The 20,801-nt window shown below is 43.1% G+C and overlaps 1 protein-coding gene across 3 annotated transcripts in view; it reads right to left on the reverse strand.

Moving 5' to 3' along the window:
* Positions 1-20,801, reverse strand: part of FGD5 (FYVE, RhoGEF and PH domain containing 5) — a 106,767-nt gene that overhangs the window by 66,071 nt on the left and 19,895 nt on the right. For all 3 annotated transcript variants that reach the window (XM_069966684.1, XM_069966683.1, XM_069966685.1), the window contains one exon: positions 5,089-5,218. In XM_069966684.1, the coding sequence (XP_069822785.1) occupies positions 5,089-5,218 (130 nt within the window). The remainder of the gene's footprint in view (positions 1-5,088; positions 5,219-20,801) is intronic.

The following is a 20,801-nucleotide window of genomic DNA, read 5'->3' on the forward strand; positions in this document are numbered from 1 at the left end:
CATCTTCTGTGCTAGGGCCTGGTCATAGAAGCTTACAATATTAATACTAAATAAATCATTGAGTCCTTCCTTTCCATTTAGATATATTTAGGAAAGTTGAGTGACAATAAATATGTCCAACATTATATGCAGTAATGTGGGGGTGGGAAAGTACCACTGGACATTAACAGATCTAAATAGGCCCCTATATATGTTGGGTAATGCCAACCAGCATAGAAGGGCCTGCCATTCCCTTTTCATGACCTTGGTTCTTACTGCTCCCTCTTATGTTTGCTATCATCGCAGTACCTTCACAGGTTCTCACTACCCAATAGTAGTAAAGATTGGACCAACCTTGACTGGGCCCCATTTCTCTTTATTAGTCTCATAGCCGCCCCTATAGCTGCCCTGGACTGCATAACTAGGTAGGTGTGTCGTGCAGGAGTCTGGGCAAGCTATATGTCTGTGCATCCTATAGAGTATACAAGGGGTTTACAACTAGTGATGGGCAAGTGTCATGGCTGCCTGTCACTTATAAATATGCTTCCCCGGCACAAGAAGACACATTGTGCATTAACCTGGAGGGTAACTGCTTCTCCAAAGAGTCCTCAGAGTGCTGACTGTGGAGCAATAATGTAATAACATAGTGACAGCCGCTGACGGATGGGTCACTGCTCCGTATAAGTAGAAGATGTGATACACTCTATCTATTATTCATGTCTGGACATGGAGACACTGCCAGACAGCAGACGCACAATCTCCCCCTGTAGGCCTCAAGTTATGACCCAAAAGCCAAGAACATCGTGCTAAGACACAGCATAGACAGAACAGAGGATGGGACTCATGGGTATTTACCCATAAAATAAAGGATCCTGAGTAAATATTAGCCTAGAAATTGTTCCCTTGTTTCACTTCTATGTTACCCATGTTCCTTGTACCCTGATTTTACCCACTGCATTGCAAAACGTGAAATCCCCTACAAAAACCTGTGACAAGTCAGTGAACTAAAAGGCAGGCTGCCAATATGAAACCCACAATACCCCCTCAAATCTGCAGCGGCAAAACACACTACTGGCAAATTTGGCCTACCTCCCCTCCCCCCCCCCCATTCACCTGTATTGTACCAAACTGAACATGGAAAAGCAATTCTGATTATGGACAAATAGGTGAGTTTTTTAAATAAGTTTTATAATGACTATGGGATAATCAAGGGTATTTCAGAAACCACTACTTATCAAGGTCTGGTGATGCCGAATTAAAGGGACTTGATTAAATGTATATGCTTTTGTATTACAGTACCATGCTAGGATTCAGTGAGCCCTTTAGAATGCCTCATTCTTCACATGTTTGTAAAAGCAGACTATAATGGTTGGGGTTACTTTTTTTTTTATATACCTGTGGCAATGGAACTGAAGGGAAATCCTGAATTAAAGGAGAAGTCCAGTGAAAATTTTTATTACAGTATTGTATTGCCCCCCAAAAGTTATACAAATGAACAATATACACTTATTACGGGAAATGCTTATAAAGTGCTTTTTCCCCTGCACTTACTGCTGCATCCAGGCTTCACTTCCTGGATAAAATGGTGAAGTCACGACCCGACTCCCAAAGCTGTGCGGGCTGTGGCTGCTGGAGAGGATGATGGCAGAGGGATGCTCAGTGTCCCTCCAGTGCCCTGTGTCCCTCAGTGTTCCCCTGCCATCATCTTCTCCAGCAGCCACAGCCCGCACAGCTCTGGGAGTCGGGTCGTGACATCACCATTTTATCCAGGAAGTGAAGCCTTGATGCAGTAGTAAATGCAGGGAAAAAAGCACTTTATAAGCATTTCCCATAATAAGTGTATATTGGTGATTTTTATAACTTTTGGGGGGGCAATACAATACTTTGATAAAAATTTTTGCCGGACTTTTCCTTTAAATGACTAAATATAGTACCCCAATATCCTTGTCTGTATGGTGTATATAATATATATATATATATATATATATATATATATACAGATATCCTGTACATACATACACACACAATACATTTATACACAAGATTAAGATAAAGGCACAGTGTGCCCCTTGCCGATGATAAAAGATGTGCCCATCAATGAAATCCTCTGTTTTCTTGCCCTTTCAGAAACAAGAAGAAGACAAGGACGTGTGCAGCTGGAGGAAGGGGTGAGGGGCACATCTGCTGGAGAAATAGTGACATCTGCATACTAGGTGGCTGAATGAATGAAGTGCTGACACTATGGGGGTCACACAGTCACACCCTAATAACAGAATCGCAGTATATAAGGGCAGTGTAACTGGGTTTCATAGTCATTGCTCAGTAATGTTATAAGTGCAGACTGACATATTAGACATAAGGACATATTGCTCAACATCCCCCTAGACTTTCATTGGCAAAATGTAGTGCATACTTTTGACTGCATTTTTTTTCTTTACATCTAAGTATGTTTTTGGGAGGATAGAACAGCATCGCATCCCATACTCTTTTGGGGAAATCTTTACATTCCCTTATGTTTAATGTATCTACGCAGTAGCAGGATTTTAATTGAATTCCACTTTATTTCCACTTACGTTATTTACATTTGTTAAAATTGTGACGGGAACTGCTCTTACCCAATTATACACACAAATACCTCACTGTATATGTGTATATAAAGTATATAAGCTTTAGATTGTATTAACCTGCCCTAATACCAACCTCTCAACTAGCCTGAAATGGCAGAACACTTGATATGGCTGATAACAGGGAACAATTGATTGCATTACCTAATACAGACAATGATCACCCACACAGTCATTCGTAAAGCGTTCATGAACAGTGGTTTTACTCAACTGTGTATAGAGAGGTTGGCCACCACAGCTTCACACACACATCGCCTCTGTCACTTTAATAAAGCTATTGACAGAGGTGCTGTGTCCTAGGAGTTGGCGGTGAAAGGAGCCTCCATCTCCCTGCACCGCCACTTTGCTGTATCTGTGTGATAAAGGCAGCGGGATTACAAGATGACACCACCTTCTTCCATCTTATGTCTTATGTCTTATGTGGGAAGCAGCATATCTACATTTACTCAGAAAATATTGCATAGTTGCCTTTATTCAGGTGTGCACTTAGGGCCCTATTCCACGGGACGATTATCGTTCGCATAATCGTTAACGATAAACATTTAAAACGACCGCTATTGCGAAAGACCTGAAATCGACCACCCATTTACATGGAACGATAATCGCTACTTATGATCATTCTTGCGGTCGTCTTGTTGTCAGTATTGCGTTTGTCACTACTGCGAACGACCGAACATTATCTTATTCAATGCGAACGATTTGCGAACGAGCAACGGTAAAAATAGGTCCAGGTCTTATTAAACGATCATCGATTTCTCGTTCGGTCGTTAATCGTTAACTGTTATTCAACCGAACGGTTATTGTTCAGATTCGAACGATTTTTTTTTTTGATCAAATAGTGTTTATTGAAAATTTTACATTTTAGAAACACACAACCACAGGGGAGGACATCACAGCAGTCCAGACCCTGCACAAAACAAAGCTTAACAAACAGTACAAAAATCGTATTGGCAACATCCAACATATCATGGAAAACGCCCCCCCCCCGTAAAAGGGAATACACCGTAATAAAGATTGTAAAACAGGTAAATGGACTCTGTGTCTTTCATTATGACTAAAGAAACCAGAATGGTAAATATAGAGTAAAATAGTAGTGGGGCATCACCACGGAGTCCCCCACTGAGAGATGCTTAGGTGGCCGTTGAGGGAGAGAGCCTGCCTCTAGTAAGCGACGATGTCGCCATGCCAGGGGTATCCAGCCAGTGGAACCAGATTTTTTCAAATTTTTTCATCGCCTCCCGCTTTTCATAGGCATATTTATCATTGGCAATGAGCCAGTTAACTTTAGCTATAAAGGCTGTGTATGTTGGGGGGTCCTGATCAAGCCAGGACTGGGCTATCAACTTTCTGGCCATATATAATATCCTAGCAACAGCTAGTTTTTCAGGGTTAGGTAAAACTAAGTCTTCCACATAGCCCAAAACACAAACTAAGGGAGACTGTTCAATGTGTACAGAATAGACTTTGTAAATGGTGGAAGCAACATCCTGCCAGTACCTCATTAATTTTGGGCACCGCCAGAACATGTGCAGGATCCCTCCCTCATCCCTCCGGCACCGAGGACACAAGGCATCCGGGCGAAGCCCCACTTTAAATAAAAACTCGGGGGTCCTGTAAACACGGTGTAGTAGGTACAGTTGGGACAGTCGGTGCTGCTCCCCCACAGACAACTGGGGAGTCATCTCCAGAATTTCCTTCCACAACTCATCCTCCAGGGGACCCAAGTTAGCCTCCCATTTCTTCTTAATGGTCAACGGGTGTTTCTCTAAAAATTTGTCATGTAAATGCATATATAATATGGAAATTAGACCAGACGTGGATGCAGACGTACCCACTATCTGAATAGGCGGGATAACAACTCGCTCCCGAGATAGAATGTCCCCCTCACTGTTACACGCGTGGCGCAACTGAAGATATTTATAAAAATGTGTCCTAGGGATGGGGAATTCCACACACAGCTGTTGGAAGCTTTTTAGCTGGCCATTAGTGTATAACTGCTGTATTCGTCTAAGACCAAGTGTCCGCCATGGTGTGAACCCTTCTAGGAAAAAGAGCTCACTTAACCAGGGGGTATCCCATATAGAGGTGTATGCAGAGCTTCCAGGTAACCCGTACATGTCTCTAACCTTCCACCAGACCCTATGATAAAGCTGAATTGTAGGCATTCCTGTTGCGGCCGTGGAGAAACGTTAAGCCTCCAGGACCTCCAGATTCGAACGATTTAACGATAATCTGAACGATAATCATCCCATGGAATAGGGCCCTTACACTTCTTGATGTTGTGGGGGACCACTAAACTAAATCTTTGCTCTGGGTGTGAGGGAACCTAGCTACACCTATGAATAGAGAGAGGAGAGGTAAGCCACTGCCAGACAGACAAAAGCGTCCGGCAGTTTAAATCTCCTCATATATCAGATATATATTACAGAACCCCTGTACACAGTCCACAATGACCAGTAGATTAGTACTAATACTGATAGTGTACCTTCTGTACCCCTCCATTTCCCCCAGAGCTGGACTCCTCATCTTCAGAGCTTTTCTGATCTTCATCAGAAGTGATGTCCTCTATGTTGTTCATGGGGATGGGACAGACTTTGTAAGGCTCCGTGTAGGCACTGCATATAAAGAGATACTGTATTCAAGACAAGCAACTAAATATACATATATTCATGCCATTTATTTATAACATCCCATATTTATAATAATTCTCTTCTATTATATAGGACCAACACATTGCACAGTTCTTTATAATCAAGATAATGTAGAGAAAGACACAAGAAAGAGGACAAAGGCTAATAATCTATATAAGCTGTTCATTTACATCAGTCCTTTAAGGGAAACTCTGGACAAATCTGATGCAGGCAGGGGGTTTGGGGAACATAATAAAAATCTATACTTACCCATCCCCATGCCCCTGCAGCGCAATGTCATCAACTCTCTGACAGTCACCGGTCTTCTGTTTCTCCCAGCTTCCTCCATTGTCATCTCCTAACTGGAAATACCCACCTAACCAGTCATTGACTAGCTAAGCAGGATTTTTTTTTAGCCAGGACATGAAGTGGAAGGAGCTGCAGGAGGCCGGCGGCTGTCAGAGAGCTGGTGATGCTGCGATGTGGGGGCACGGGGGTGGGTAAGTATACATCACTGCTGAACCAGTATGTTACATTTAGTTACATACAGTATATAACTACTAAACCAGTATGTTGTCTGTTGATGGAAGACCACTAATTGAAAAGACAAGCTTCTTCATATTAGAGTATTCTTGCTGCTGAATTAGTGGGTGCAAATATCCCCATAAGAGAAAAAATTCGCACATCATGGATTTTTTTTTTTTTTGCAGTTTACCTCAGTGCTTTGCAAGTCATAAACTATAATATTGCCACAATGTATGAATACCATAAGCAATTCTATTCAAGACTGGAGACTGTCCAATATGGTCCCATATTGGTCCAATATGGTTGACAACTCTGACATGTTTGCCCAGATCACCTTTGGGCCTCCAATCCCAAAAGGCTGTAGCATATTCCCAGGTTTCTTCAGTGGTGATGAGCATGAAGAGATCTGAGATCTAGAAATAACGCCATACTGAGCACATTCTGCTATTTTCTATTATACTTTGTGACTGTCTCCGTTTCATACCATTTTTATTGATTTACACCGATCTATGTGACTTTCATTTCAACCTATACAACAGAAAAGCCTGAAAGCCATTAAAGAGTTAACTCCTATACACTTATGCTGCAGGAACCTTTCGCAGAGAAGACCGGATAGTTCAGGGCAGCATGGACTAAGGAGGTCCAGCTAGGAAGTTTAGTTCAGGACACTGTTTAGACGAAGTCCTAAGTCTGTGTGAAGGAGGAGATGAACAAAGAGATGCTTAGCCTATGATTAGAAGGTAAACAAGGACCCCATAGCTCTACAAGAGGACCCACATGTGCTGTCAGCTAGTCCTAGAGGAACATGGCTACCATAACCCAAACTTGCAGTTAGGAATTGCAGTACCAATGGGACTTCTGCCTTTTAGAAGTACCGTGACCCAAGCAAATGTGTTTTCCAACCTCTGAGCTACATGAGACAAGCTGACATGGTCTCTGCTGTAACAGACACTTTGTTTTTTAGTCTGTTCCTGGCTTTGGCTTCAATGATCTGTCAGAGATCTGTCAGATAAATCTGTGTGTGTAATAGTGCCTTAAGGGTTCTATTACACACCCCAGTGACTTGATGTAAGTGAGCGCCTATCTGCTAGATCGGCACTTGCTTACTGAGCCCATATACAGCCTGATAATCATGTAAAATTGACCGGCACCGGTGCAGGGATGCCAGTGCCACTTTCCTCTTTTTGAAACTGGTTCCCACACACAGCGCCAGTCTATTCCTGGGCACCTTCCCAGCCTGAAGCACTGGTGTGACAAAACCCCTCCCCTCTGTGACGCAGCTCCATTGATTCTTATAGAGCCACGTTACGGAGGGGAGGGGTTTTTGTCACATTGGTGGTGGACGGGCCCGTCTCCATTGCTTCAGGCCGGGGCCCAGGAATAGACCGGCGATGTGCATGGGAATTGGGCCATGGTTCAAAAAGAGGACAATGGCACCAGCATCCCCATGCCGGCGCCGGTCTATTCATGTAAAAATCTTAATACGATGTAACTGATGTACCGCTTTAAGTAATGTGCCTCCATCTTTGAAGTGTTGCCAGTGTTCTTCCATAAGGACAAATGTGAGTCAATGCTGTTAGCACTTTGTGTCTGACTGTTCTTGTACATTACCACCAAGGGCACCACTAACACCACCAGCCAGGACACATACATACTCATAGAATGATTGCTCTGGGGGACTACTGATATGATAGCGCACCCCCTCTTCACTGTGCCAACCTTGGTGTGGGAGGTCTGGTGGCAGCACTCCAAGCACCATGACCCAGACTGTGACCAAAGTGGAGACTGTAATCCTCAGCATTACCACCAGCTCTTCTATTAATCTACACTGCTTCTGGGCTACTGCAAGTGGAAATATTCCCATTTACATCCAAAGACTGAAAACTACATCGACCTAATATGCTACATTCACTCAACATTTTAGGATAACATTTTGATTTATTTATTCTTTATGGAATTGTGCATCAGACTGCAGTATTCCATACAGCACTACCTGGTAAGAACATAAAACATACTAAGTGGCATGCTACTAAAGTATAGGTAGGGAAATTCTGCTGATGTATACTTCTGATGAACATTGCAACAAAAGTAAGTGAAAGTAGCCTTAGAATTGTATTCAGGCATGATTTGTCTTTTGGATGCAAAGCAGCCTGTGCTCCAGAATCACACATTATAACAAACCATAGGAAGAGACATTTGTGTTGCTGATGTTTAGCTCTCAGGGGATTGTCTAGTCTGGATACAAGTATAACAAACCCTCATTTGATATAAGTATTAGGTCAGGACAGGTTCCCAACCTCTGAATGCAAAAATATTATCCAAAAGGTAGAAAAGTAACATCCCATGAATCCTTTCATTCTTCTGACATCTCATAGATATTGCTGCAAATTTTCTATAGATTGTGTTTTCAAAACCCCATCCACATTAACCATGATGTACTGTGGATTTCCAGTGCCGAATCCAAGCTGGAAATCAGCTGAAAATCCCACCATGTCTAGTCCCACCCTTAAGAGCACATATGGTCATTGCACAGAGATGCAGAGAGGCTGGGCTGATAGCATTGTCTCAACCACCTGAACAACAATGTCCCCAATTTGAGAAGTAAATCTCATTGATGATCGCCTGCAGACAGGCTCCACACTGAGCAGCCCTCTTTTACACGAATGCCATATTTAACACATTACGGTGTAATACTGTGAGCCAGTCACATGACCTAATAATTACACGCAGAGTTTCAGGACATAATGGCTGCCGCCGGTGCTAATACAATTATATGCTCGTCTCAGAAGATGGACAGACACATTACGGCCATACAAACGGAGATAATAATTTTATCAGAATGCTTCTGTCTGCCATCAGAAAAATGGAAATAAATAGTAATGATATAAGGAAGGCAATCAAACAGTGTGAGCTTATTGCTATCCGGGGTCACAATCCATAATCTTATTATTGAGGAGATAGAGAAAATTGCCCCCCTGGGGCAGAGGCTGATTTACTGACAGAGAGATGTGTATTGTAAAAAATACCTTCCAATTAGAACATGGCATCCATGAGTGTCTGAATCTTGTCATGAGGGTAGGAAGGGTGATTTATGGCATCGTCTTCATTTTTACTAGGTGAGGGGGGTCTGTGGCTTTAAATCTAGAAAGGTAGTTGCCAACATTTTGCAAATTATTCCCATGGATATTGAGATTGTAAGGGGGGGGGGGGGAGTTCCTTTTATTCATTCTTCCCGCAGATAAAATAAATTGTATGTTTCAGGACTACTCTGTTTTTTGCCTTAACATACATCAATTTATACAATGTTACATCAATGTATACTATATGGACATAAGTATTGGAATACCTATACATTACACCTACAAGAGCTTTAAGGACACCCCATAAGAATTAAAATAAAGTTGCTCCTCCTCTGCAGAATGGGAGACTTTCTACAAGTTTGTGGCGTGTGTCTGGGAATTATTTGCCCTTCATTCAGATGAGAGTTTGTGAGGTCAGGCACTGATGGGTGAAGAGGTCTGCCTCACAATTTCTGTTCTAGTTTTTTCCAAAGGTGTTGGATGGGGTTGATGCCAGGACTGTATGCGGCTAGTCAAGTTCTCCCACCAACCTTCCCCAACCATGTCTTTATGGACCCAGGTATTCTGGGACAGTAGAGGACTGAACATATTTTTTTCCACAAATTTTTCCACAAGTGTCCAAAATGTCTTGGTATGCTGAAACATCAGGATTTCCCCCTAATAAACAACCCTGTAGAATGATCCCTTCTGGTACTGTGCTTGGTGATGAAAGGCTTACATGCAGCCATTCAGCCATAAAAACCATGCCATGAAGCTCCTGGTACAATGTTATGTGCTAATTTTAATGGCAGATGAGGTCTGGAACACAGTTCAGAATTTGTGAACATCCGCTCTGTAATTTATCATGGTCTCCATGGCTGTATTTCCTAAACATTTCCAGCTGATGGTGAAAGTTCTAGAGTATGAGGATCAGAAATGCAATATATCAATTATACTTTCTATGAAGATTGATTCTATATGTAAAGTTTCTGGATAATGAATATGTGACAAGGGAAATATTTAGAAGCTGTCATGTCAAAATACGCAGTCCAATCTGCAGGCAGCATGATATAGAGCAGAAGGAGCTAAGCGGAATGATTTTACAGGAAAAAATCCAGGATAACTTGCCATTTATTTGTGTACATCTACATCTCGTAAAGGACAAGTTATCCTGGAACTTTCCTCACAAAACTTTATATCAATCTGCTCAGCTCCTCATGCTGTATAACACAATGCCTGTGGATTAAACAGCATTTTTCTCTTAATTTTCATTTCTTTTTTAGATTGTGTTGACATTTTGGGGGTTTCAGAACCAGTTACTAGTTTGTGGTCCTACAACCAATTATACTGAGTACACTGTAAAGTAATTTTTTACACATGTCAGGGAAACAATTTTGATCAGTTGGGGTTTGAGGAAAAGCATGCAGCAGCACATTTTACTTCCTGGATGTCAATCATCTTTATTTAGAGGATGATGGCAGTGGGATGCTCAGTGTCCCTCCAGTGCCCTGTGTCCCTCAGTGTCCCCCTGCCATCATCCTCTCCAGCAGCCACAGCCAGCACAGCTCTGGGAGTCGAGTTGTGACATCACCATTTTATCCAGGAAGTGACGTTACCATGTTATCCAGGAAGTGACATCACCATGTTATCCAGGAAGTGAAGCCTTGATGGAGTAGTAGTGCTGGGAAAAAAGCACTTCATGTGCATTTCCGATAATAAGTGTATATTGGTGATTTGTATAACTTTTGGGGGGCAATACAATATTCAAATGAAAAGTTTCGCCAGACTTCTCCTTTAAAAATCATTGACAATCTTCCTGGTGTTGCCTAAACCACAATTTAAGGTGAAATAAAGCATATTTTACAGTATCTATTATGATCATGTCTGATACCACATCAAAGCCTGTCACGTGTGATACTGTCTGCTAAGCCAGTGTCTGTAACCTGTAGTCTATCCTGTGTGATACTGTTTGCTGAGCATTTGTAAAGTACAGTATATACCTCTGGATGTTGTGAGGATACACTGTTCAGTGTACACACAAGGTCTTCTGGTTATCGTTTATACATGGTTCAGTAAGGGGTTAATAATTAATTGGTCAGTATTGGACGGGAGAAGTGTCACATAAGACTTTCCAGCCAGCGGAGGTGCCCGAAGCTGCTGTTCTCCACAGATAGTTTCATCCCCTGATAATTCTTCTGCTTGTAGTAATGATATGGCTGAGTGATACCAGATTGCAGCTGGAGGGCTGAATGAGGCCAAGAGATCCGAAAACACCAAGCTAAAAATCCACTAGGGAGCCAAGTCATCAGACCAGCAATAACTGCATGCCAGCTGAGGATTTATACCAACTGCATGCCACTACCCAGAACAGCATATGTCAGCAGAAGGATTTATACCAGCTGCATGCCCGCACCCTGCAATATGCCTGCCAGCCCAGCAATCAGGTAAGCAACCCAGTACAATGAACAGTATGCAAGCACCCACTATAAAGGGAATCAGCACCCAGGGGAATGTACACTAATGCCCCATGTATGGCAACACCCCACATAACATCTACTAGCACCCAGGAGTATGTACACCACCACATAGAGTAAAGCATACCAGGACCCAGGATTATGTATACCACTTTATACAAAAATCAACACATGGGCACATATTCCCACATTAAATATTACCCTTTATTATTTGCAATTAATAACGTAACAATCAAAGATGTAATTTGTGCTCAACGACAACCCAATACAGAAAATGACACCACCACAGCAGAGTACATGGGACAAATAGATTATTAATAAACGATTACAAGTCTATTTGTCCCATGTACTCTGTTGTGGTGACATCATTTTCTGTACTGGGTTGTCGTTGAGCACAAATTACATCTTTGATTGTTACGTTTTTAATTGCAAATAATAAAAGGGTAATATTTAATGTGGGAATATGTGCCCATGTGTTGATTTTTGTATAGATTGTTTAAGTGGATTTCCAGTATATTGTTTATGGTGACGGAGTTACATAATGTATAATATACTGAGAAGTAGATTATTTCAGAGTGAAACACAGAACTTTTTTGTGTAATTTATGTATACCACTAGGACAATGTATACCAGCATCCACGGGTATGTACACCAACACATAGGGCAATCCATACCAGAATCCGGGATTATGTACACCAGCACCTAACACAATGTATAATGGCACCCAGATAACGTTCACATGTACGCCCATGCCTAGTATTATGTATAGCAGCATCAAAATAACATATACCAGCACCAAGGGTTATGTATATAAGGCAGGATTCACACTGCAAAAACACAGTGTGAACCCAGCCAAATACTCAAATAATACATACCACTACCCAGATTCAGTATGTATACCAGCACTTCCTTGTGTATTTCAGCACCCAGAGTGATGCATAAGAACAGTCAGGACAATGCATGCCAAAGACAACTATAATATCGTGTAAGCACATGAACTAACATTTCCTGCTAGCTTCCAAATTGAATAATGGAATACTGAACACTAAGGACAATATAAACCAGTATATCAAGGACAGGCAACACTTTAATCCATTTACCATGATTGTATAGGATTGTTGGGAGACATGGTTTAAAATGACCTTGGATTTCTCTTTTTGTTTTTACAGCAGATGCCAATGTCCATTAGGCTTATTATATCCTCATCCAAAGGCCTCTACCAGACACTATTGGAATCTAACCTGCCATCTTTTTCAGTGGTAGATAAAAGGCAGGAGAGCAGTTAAAGGACAACTCCGGTGCTGGTAGAAAAAAAACAACTGAAGTTCCAGTTGGTCATTTTTTCTTCACTTCCTGGTTTGGGCTTTCCCATGATGCACTTTGTCTGAGTAGAACTGTTAGATGGCTTACAGCTTGCTCAGCCAATCAGAGCTGAGCAACCTGAGTCATCTGACAAAGAGAGGCTGGCCTAATAGGGCTTAGACCCGCCTCCCTCTTGATGACATCACTGTCACAAAATGGCTGCCACAGAGCAGCCTGGGGCAACAGTCATTAGGTAAGACCGAGTTTACTTCATTTCCTGGTGTGTGTGTGTATGTGGGGGGGGGGGGAGATAGGGAAGGGGGGCAGATAGGTGATTGAAGCATAATACAAAGTTATACAACTTTGTAATGTGTTTCAATTACTGCTAAAAAGCTTTTCACCAGAGTTGTCCTTTAAGCCAAATACAGTACACATGTTATTGCAAAGCTACTTCTGTTAATAAGCTTTGTGTGTTTCCAATAGCAGACTGAAATTATAAATGAAGCTTTGGTGTATATTGCAGGCTGTAACTTGGAATCAGTACAATATAAGTAATATCTGATATGTACACAGTGACTTAACCAGCAAAATAATGCAGCTCTGGAGTATAATACATACCATAACCCGTGTCAAGTAATGTCATGTATATATAAAGCAGGGGGGGGGGGGGGGGGGTCACTGGGTTCTGGGTTTTGAATGTTGTAGAACTTCACTTTTGGGCAGACCTTTTACAAGGCCAGGAAACCATGTGATATGTCATGGGTCCACCAAGTCTTCTGGCTTTTACCTGTCTTATTATGTTGTGAGTCTCCAGAAGGGAACTTTTCTCTATAACCTGCATGGACTCGATATTCCAGCCACTTTGTATTGATCTGTCAAGTGCCTCCGAAGATCCCAGACTACTTCATGTTACAGGAGTATACAGCATAACTTCATCCAGACCCATTCTCTATACAATTCTAGGATTGGTCTTGCTCACACCACAAACATCTCACTACTCACTCACAAGCTCTGGCTAGCACTTCCTAAACTTACACATTATGCACGCTTCTTAATTTTACATTTACAATAAATTCTTAATCTTAAGCGTTTTTTTTTTTTTTTTTTTTTTTAAATCCTTAACAAACTGCTGGACACCAGAAGTGATGAAATGATCTTGGTCTGGAGAGAACACAGAGTAGACAGACCTAAAACCCAAGAGATGTGTTGTATTGTCCACAAGGCTTTATAATCAAGCAAGACGAAAATCACATATCCTCTCACATTTTACAACCCATTGGCCCATGTGTGCTGTACGCTAGTGCCATACACTTATCTTATAAGGTTTGTTTTAGAAGAGCTGAACTGAAGGTCACTACAATCATTTCACTGATATCACATCTCTCTGCAGCTTCATCTCTTACTGAAGGCTTTTCTAATGCTCCTCCTTTGTCTGGCTCTTCATCTGGGCCTTTTGTTCTAATAAGCACGGGGGACCTCTGCATCTCATGTGGTCTTAACCACAAGTGTAATTCCTGCTTTTAAACGTTTTTAATACCCTATGGCCAAGTAGCCAACACTGGAAGCATACATTCAATATATAGAATTACTTACAAACATTCTCAATGGTGAATGCATTTATATTGGCAAACACATAACATGTATGAAGATTACATTAACAATTCAGTATGGATATACTGCCATTATACTGTAAGGCTGGGATTACATATATCCGGTGGTCCGGCTTTCTTGTTTTGTTACAACTGATGCCACAACTCATGGCAGAAATGCATCAGTCGTCATCAGTTGTCCTATACTTTTTAACATTAAACATCAAGCCCTTGCAGCCTTCTGCCGTCCAGCGCGTTCGGCGATCCAGCGTCACTATTCATACTCCGAATGCTTTTAACTGTCCCATAGAAATGAATGGGATCAGTTCAAAGATCCGTTTACCTCCAGCACTTTTCACCTGCGCTGGAAGGGAAGCACCGCTGGATCACCTGGCCTAAGAGGGGTTCCTCCCTCCTTACATATGTATTAAGTGACATAACATAGATTAAAATGTGGTACAAGGTAGAAGTGAAAAAAATGTAATGATGACTAAGTCATAAAAACCAATCAGGAAACACTATGATGTAATTAGAACGGCAGTGAGGAAATGTTACAGGTCTCTGCCAGTACAGAGTAGAACCATGAGCCAGCGATGATTAACCCTCTAATCATGGTACAGTCATGAAGGGGTTACAAACAATCAGTGTCCTTGTTAATGCACACGCCTTTCCCACTGCGCCGGAGACCCTTGTGCTGCATTTCCTGTAAACAGGGAGTCTTTTCCTCCCCAGAGATAACCTGGCAATGAACCGCAGGAGACTGACGTTGGGCGGGAGGCACACCCTGGACCGCTCCACGCCAAGGCCGCCACACAATGCCCTCTTAACCCCTTCAACCCTTGAGGCAACCAAGAGTTAAACTTGTTTTGTTGTGACAAATGGCAATAAATGGCAGCATAAATAAGCCGTTCCCTGATTCTGTATTAATAGATGCAACGAGGGAGTACCTGGGAGAAGCCAATAAAGTGATTTTCTGTTGTGATTTCCTTGTCCCACATGACTATGACGGAAAGACTTCCCTTCTTAAGCTTGAAGAAGACATTAAAGGGAACTTATAACCAGTTTCATGCTGCCTGAACCATCCGTAGCATGATACTGGTAAAAGATCCCTTATTACAACCAGGACACAACAGAAATTTGTGCTGATGATACTGGGCTTACAGTCAACCAGTCAGGACAACCAGAAACATTACATCTGCAACTGGTTACATGGGGCAAAATTTTTTTATTTTCAGTCATTTCTACAAATTCTTCACATAGTTTTTTGGTGTGTGTCTATGCGAGAGAGTCTGAGCAGTGAGATGAGAGCAGCAGAAATACAGTTAATTTCTTGTGACAACGTGCCAAGATTAGGAAACAAAAAGTTCCAAGTTAGCATTACAATCAAAGTCCGAAACGGAAGCAAGAAGAACACGAGGCCATAGACCGCTCATTACTCCACTGAGAGCGTGTTCAGCATGGACATTAATCAGAAGCTTTCTGTGTGACTTCATCCATCACCTTGTGCCTGGACACCAAGGCTCTGCTCCTGTCTGTACTACCTCTGTGCACACCATTAATACAGGCTTCTTTCTGTAAATTAAATTACCTGACTGGCACTTGATGGTACAGGTTTCACATGAGGAGGGGCACATATAGGGGTGCAGAGGAAGCAGTCACCCATGATACTGAGGGGGCCCAATGGCCCCAACAGGAAGACACTAGTATAATAAATAGAATATACTTTGGTAGATGGTCAGCATGTTATAGATTTTGGACTGGTGCCCAGGAGATACTAGTTACCTTTCTTTTTACAGATGCAGTGATATTCACACCATTTAGTAGCATATATCTGCCTCCATTGGAACTCTAAGATTTATTACTTTATTATTCGCTTATCAAGGTAGCCACTTTAACCTGGCATCTATCCATAGCATTTTAATATGCATGGAGTTGTAATCCTGGTCAACTATTTTCTACTGGACAGCAAACAATAAGATCTACCACTAGAGGTGTAGCTATAGATGGAGCAGATGTTGCTTTCCCTTCTGTACTCTGATACCTCTATAAATTATATATGATGGTTAGATTGCCTGCTACTCACTTTATGTTGAAGCCAAGTACTTTAAAGCTACATGTTTGCTAATGTCCCTACTGGAAACCAAGAAAGATGTAACCTAGTTTTCCTATCACACCATCAGCAACTTTAACCTCCACAAGAGCAGCAGGGATTACAAAGTCCCCAAAGGACTTAAAGGGGTTATCCAGCGCTACAAAAACATAGCCACTTTTTCCGTTCTCTTGTCTCCAGATTGGGTGGGGTTTGGAACTCAGTTCCATTGAAGTAAATGGAGCTTAATTGCAAACCACACCTGAACTGGAGACAAGAGAGGGGGAAAAGTAGCCATGTTTTTATAGCGCTGGATAACCCCTTTAAAGGTTGTCTAATGGAGAATAAAATCTCATCTGTGCTGTCAGAGCGCTTGACCAGCAGGACTTGGACTGCCAAAGACACCACTTGACCAGAAGGGTGTCCTAAATTTCACCTTGGTCAGAGTACTCTCTTTTAGGTGTATATAACTGCTATACCACGTGGAAACCATCACCTTTTAGCTTTTTAAGCTCAGGAACTATCATACAGCCCTGTATGAACTGTTTTATATAGATTTTTGTACCAAGTAACCATCATGGCAGCATTATTTCATTGGCTAATTAATTATGTAATCTAAATGGGTGTTGTCATTTCAATAAACGTATCTATATCCGAAAAATAATGTAGTAAATATGAAAATTGTAATTTAGTCTATTACCCATAAAAGTTGTTAAAAAAAAACAAAAAAACCCCCAGCTGTCTAACTTCATACTAACTTTCTACCCACAACTTGTTATCAGGAGAAATGCAGAGAGGATCTCTGACTGTGTACAGCAGGGGTGGGGAACCTTTTCCATGTCGAGGGCCGGTCGGGCATTAATAAAATCATTCGAGGGCCGCATACTGTGCGCGGCAGTTAGTAGCGTGGGTTTGCAGCACATGGGGCAAGGCAAAGTATTGTTCCCCCAGTGCCCCTGCTATTGTAGTTAACCCCCAGTGATGCCCCTTGTAGTCTAGTTAACCCCCAAGTCATGTCCCTGGTAGCCTAGTTAACCCCCCCAGTGATGCCTCTGGTAGCCTAGTTAACCCCCATCAGGCATGTCCCTTGTAGCCTAGTTATCACTCCCATCAGGCATGTCCCTTGTAGCCTAGTTATCACTCCCATCAGTCTTGTCCCTGGTAGCCTAGTTATCACCCCCATCAGGCATGTCTCTGGTAGCCTAGTTATCACTCCCATCAGTCTTGTCCCTGGTAGCCTAGTTATCACCCCCATCAGGCATGTCTCTGGTAGCCTAGTTATCACCCCCATCAGGCATGTCTCTGGTAGCCTAGTTATCACCCCCATCAGGCATGTCTCTGGTAGCCTAGTTATCACCCCCATCAGGCATGTCTCTGGTAGCCTAGTTATCCCCCCATCAGGCATGTTCCTGGTAGCCTAGTTATCACCCCCATCAGGCATGTCTCTGGTAGCCTAGTTATCACCCCCATCAGGCATGTCTCTGGTAGCCTAGTTATCCCCCCCATCAGGCATGTTCCTGGTAGCCTAGTTATCCCCCCCATCAGGCATGTTCCTGGTAGCCTAGTTATCCCCCCCATCAGGCATGTTCCTGGTAGCCTAGTTATCCCCCCCATCAGGCATGTCCCTGGTAGCCTAGTTATCCCCCCCATCAGGCATGTCCCTGGTAGCCTAGTTATCCCCCCCATCAGGCATGTCCCTGGTGGCCTAGTTATCCCCCCCATCAGGCATGTCCCTGGTAGCCTAGTTATCCCCCCCATCAGGCATGTCCCTGGTAGCCTAGTTATCACCCCCATCAGGCATGTCCCTGGTAGCCTAGTTATCACCCCCATCAGGCATGTCCCTGGTAGCCTAGTTATCACCCCCATCAGTCTTGTCCCTGGCAGCCTAGTTATCACCCCCATCAGTCTTGTCCCTGGCAGCCTAGTTAACCCCCAAATAATAAACCTAGTTAAAGCCTAGTTAACCCCCAAAAAATAAACATCCCTCTCACCTTACCTCCGCTCCCACGCTGTCCAGGTCCTCTTCTGTCCCAGGTCCTCTGTGCCGATCTTCTCCTGCAGGCGGCGCGCGATGAAATGACGTCATCGCGCGCGGCCCGCAGGAGACTGAAGACACGCGCCGCTCTGCTGTGGAAGAAGCCGGCACAGACAGCATCCTCCTGTGTCCGGCAGCTGTCACAGACACCGGAGGATGCTGTGTATGCCGGCTTCTTCCTCCTCCAGAGCGGCGCGCATCACAGGGGAGCTGCGGGCCGCGGGCCGCATCGGGAGGTCTCAGGGGCCGGATGCGGCCCACGGGCCGGAGGTTCCCCACCCCTGGTGTACAGTATGTCTGTCTGGCAGTTTTCTCCTGTCTGTTACACTGATCACAGGTACGATTAGCGGTGGGTAAGCTGGCGTCTGCCAATGTACATTTTTGGGGCAAATAATTGCTTCTTGTCCCTTAATTTCTTAAAAAGAGAGACACATAAGCTTGATGGTTACAAGGTAGGCAGGAAACAGAATCAGTAACCAAACATGTTCTCAAATGTCAAGGACAGTATGGCACACTACAGGCCTTCCAGAGGTAGAGTCCATCACTAGGATGGGATAGGAACTACAAAATGACCTACTCAGTCCAGGTCCACATTCTTTGCAGGAAAGAGGAAGAGTAAGATCTTAACTGTAAAAGGATATATTTATGACATAAATGGAGATAGCACAAAGGGAATACTCAGAAGAGGATATAGTTCTACAAAGCACTGTGGGGGACATTTACTAAGAAGTCTATTGTATGCAACTATTCTAACAGGGATTGGTGTATATTTTGTTCCAATATCTTGTGACTGATTTATTAAAATGTAGCACTGCCAAAGTGAATGTATCTAAGTAAAAAGTCATAGAAAAAGTCGCAAAAACGCAAAAAAATTGCGCAAGCATATTAACCTGGTACTGACCAGACGTAAACCTTTTTAAAAAATCACAAATGATAAATTGGGCGCTAATCCCGGACTATGCAAACTTTTGGGTGAATACTCAAAACAGGCAGATTAAAAAAAGTTGCATCTAAAAAATATTCGCTTGTCGAATACTGGTTCATAAATAGAACTTAGACCAAAAATGGGTGAAAAATCCAATTATTCACCTAAAAATAGACGCAAAGCCCTTGATAAATTTCCCCCTATGTGCTTTTTATTCTCATGATTGGTGGGGGTCCCAGATGTTAAACTCCCCATGATTACAATGTGATGGTATACTGTTTTGAAATGGGAAACTGATTGAATTCAAAGCAACAATACTCATTAGAGATATCTTTACCACACACATGGTCCTTGCATCTAGATGCCTCTGTACTTTCAACCTCTCAAGGAAAGGAAAGTTGTCATTCTCTGAGTATTCAAGGCTGGGCTTGTATAGGGCTATACAGAATGTCCAGTCTCTCTCTCTTCCTACCACCCACCCACCGGGGCCTAGCTGATGACTATTTGGCCCTGGACATGGTCTGACTTTGGCTCTGTTCCTCTGCTAATATACAGTAGCACATATTCAGGTGTCCCTCTTGCCACACACTTTGTAAACTGGGGGCTTTACCAAAATCTACTGGCAGTCTCCCTTGGAAGTTGCCTAGACTTCAACTGTCTCTCAGGTCTCTGACTTGGAGTGCTCTTGGTTGTGCACATCCCTAATGCTCTCATAATGGAGACGAGCTGAGGTATATATATGGCTTATCCATCCCCCACCCTGTGGATGCTACAACACAATGCCCCAGCTCTTTAATGTCTTCCCTGACGCAAGCACATGGTTGCCAGGGCAATGGTTCCGGTCACCATCAGTCAGTAGGTAGAGTGTGTGTGGAGACCAGAGGCCTTGTGGGTATGGCTGAAATGATGCGCATAGTAGTTTTCTGAGGACACTTTACAGTTCTCTATTGTCACAGTGGCTTGAGCGGCTAGTCTAGCTCTCCCCCACTCCCCTGGGTTGGCACAGTGATAAGGAGGGTGAAACCATACACACCAATAACTCACAGTTCTGTAATGGAAACAACAGGTTCTTCTACAAAGGAGATGCAGTCTTTCGAACACAACAATAGTCAGGCTTAGGGTGTTATTATACGGGCTGATGAAGGCCCAATAATAACTGTAACCCGATTATCATTTAACAAGGGCTGCAGGGACATCATTACCAATGTCCTTGCAGCCCTTGCTTTTACTTTATACATTACCTGTCCAGGCTGCAGGGCTCCTCTTGCGGTCTTCTTCTCCCCGGGTCCCGCACGCTCCAGCTTCAGAGGGGCCTGTCTCAGCCAATCACTGGCCGTGCCGCGGTCCTGGCCAGTGATTGGCTGAGTGGTCTTTTAGCTGAGACAGGCCGCTTTAAAGCTGCAGCGAGCGGGACCCGGGCAGAAGAAGACCACAAGAGGAGCCCTGCAGCCTGGATAGGTAATGTATATCATTAGCTGACGGCCGCACACCGCTATTACACGTGGTGATGCACGGTCTGCGCCCGACAATTAGAGGGTTAAACCTATATAGATCATCGGCTGATTGTTGT

This window comes from Dendropsophus ebraccatus, chromosome 4, assembly GCF_027789765.1.
Source record: "Dendropsophus ebraccatus isolate aDenEbr1 chromosome 4, aDenEbr1.pat, whole genome shotgun sequence".
In the NCBI taxonomy this organism is placed as follows: domain Eukaryota; kingdom Metazoa; phylum Chordata; class Amphibia; order Anura; family Hylidae; genus Dendropsophus; species Dendropsophus ebraccatus.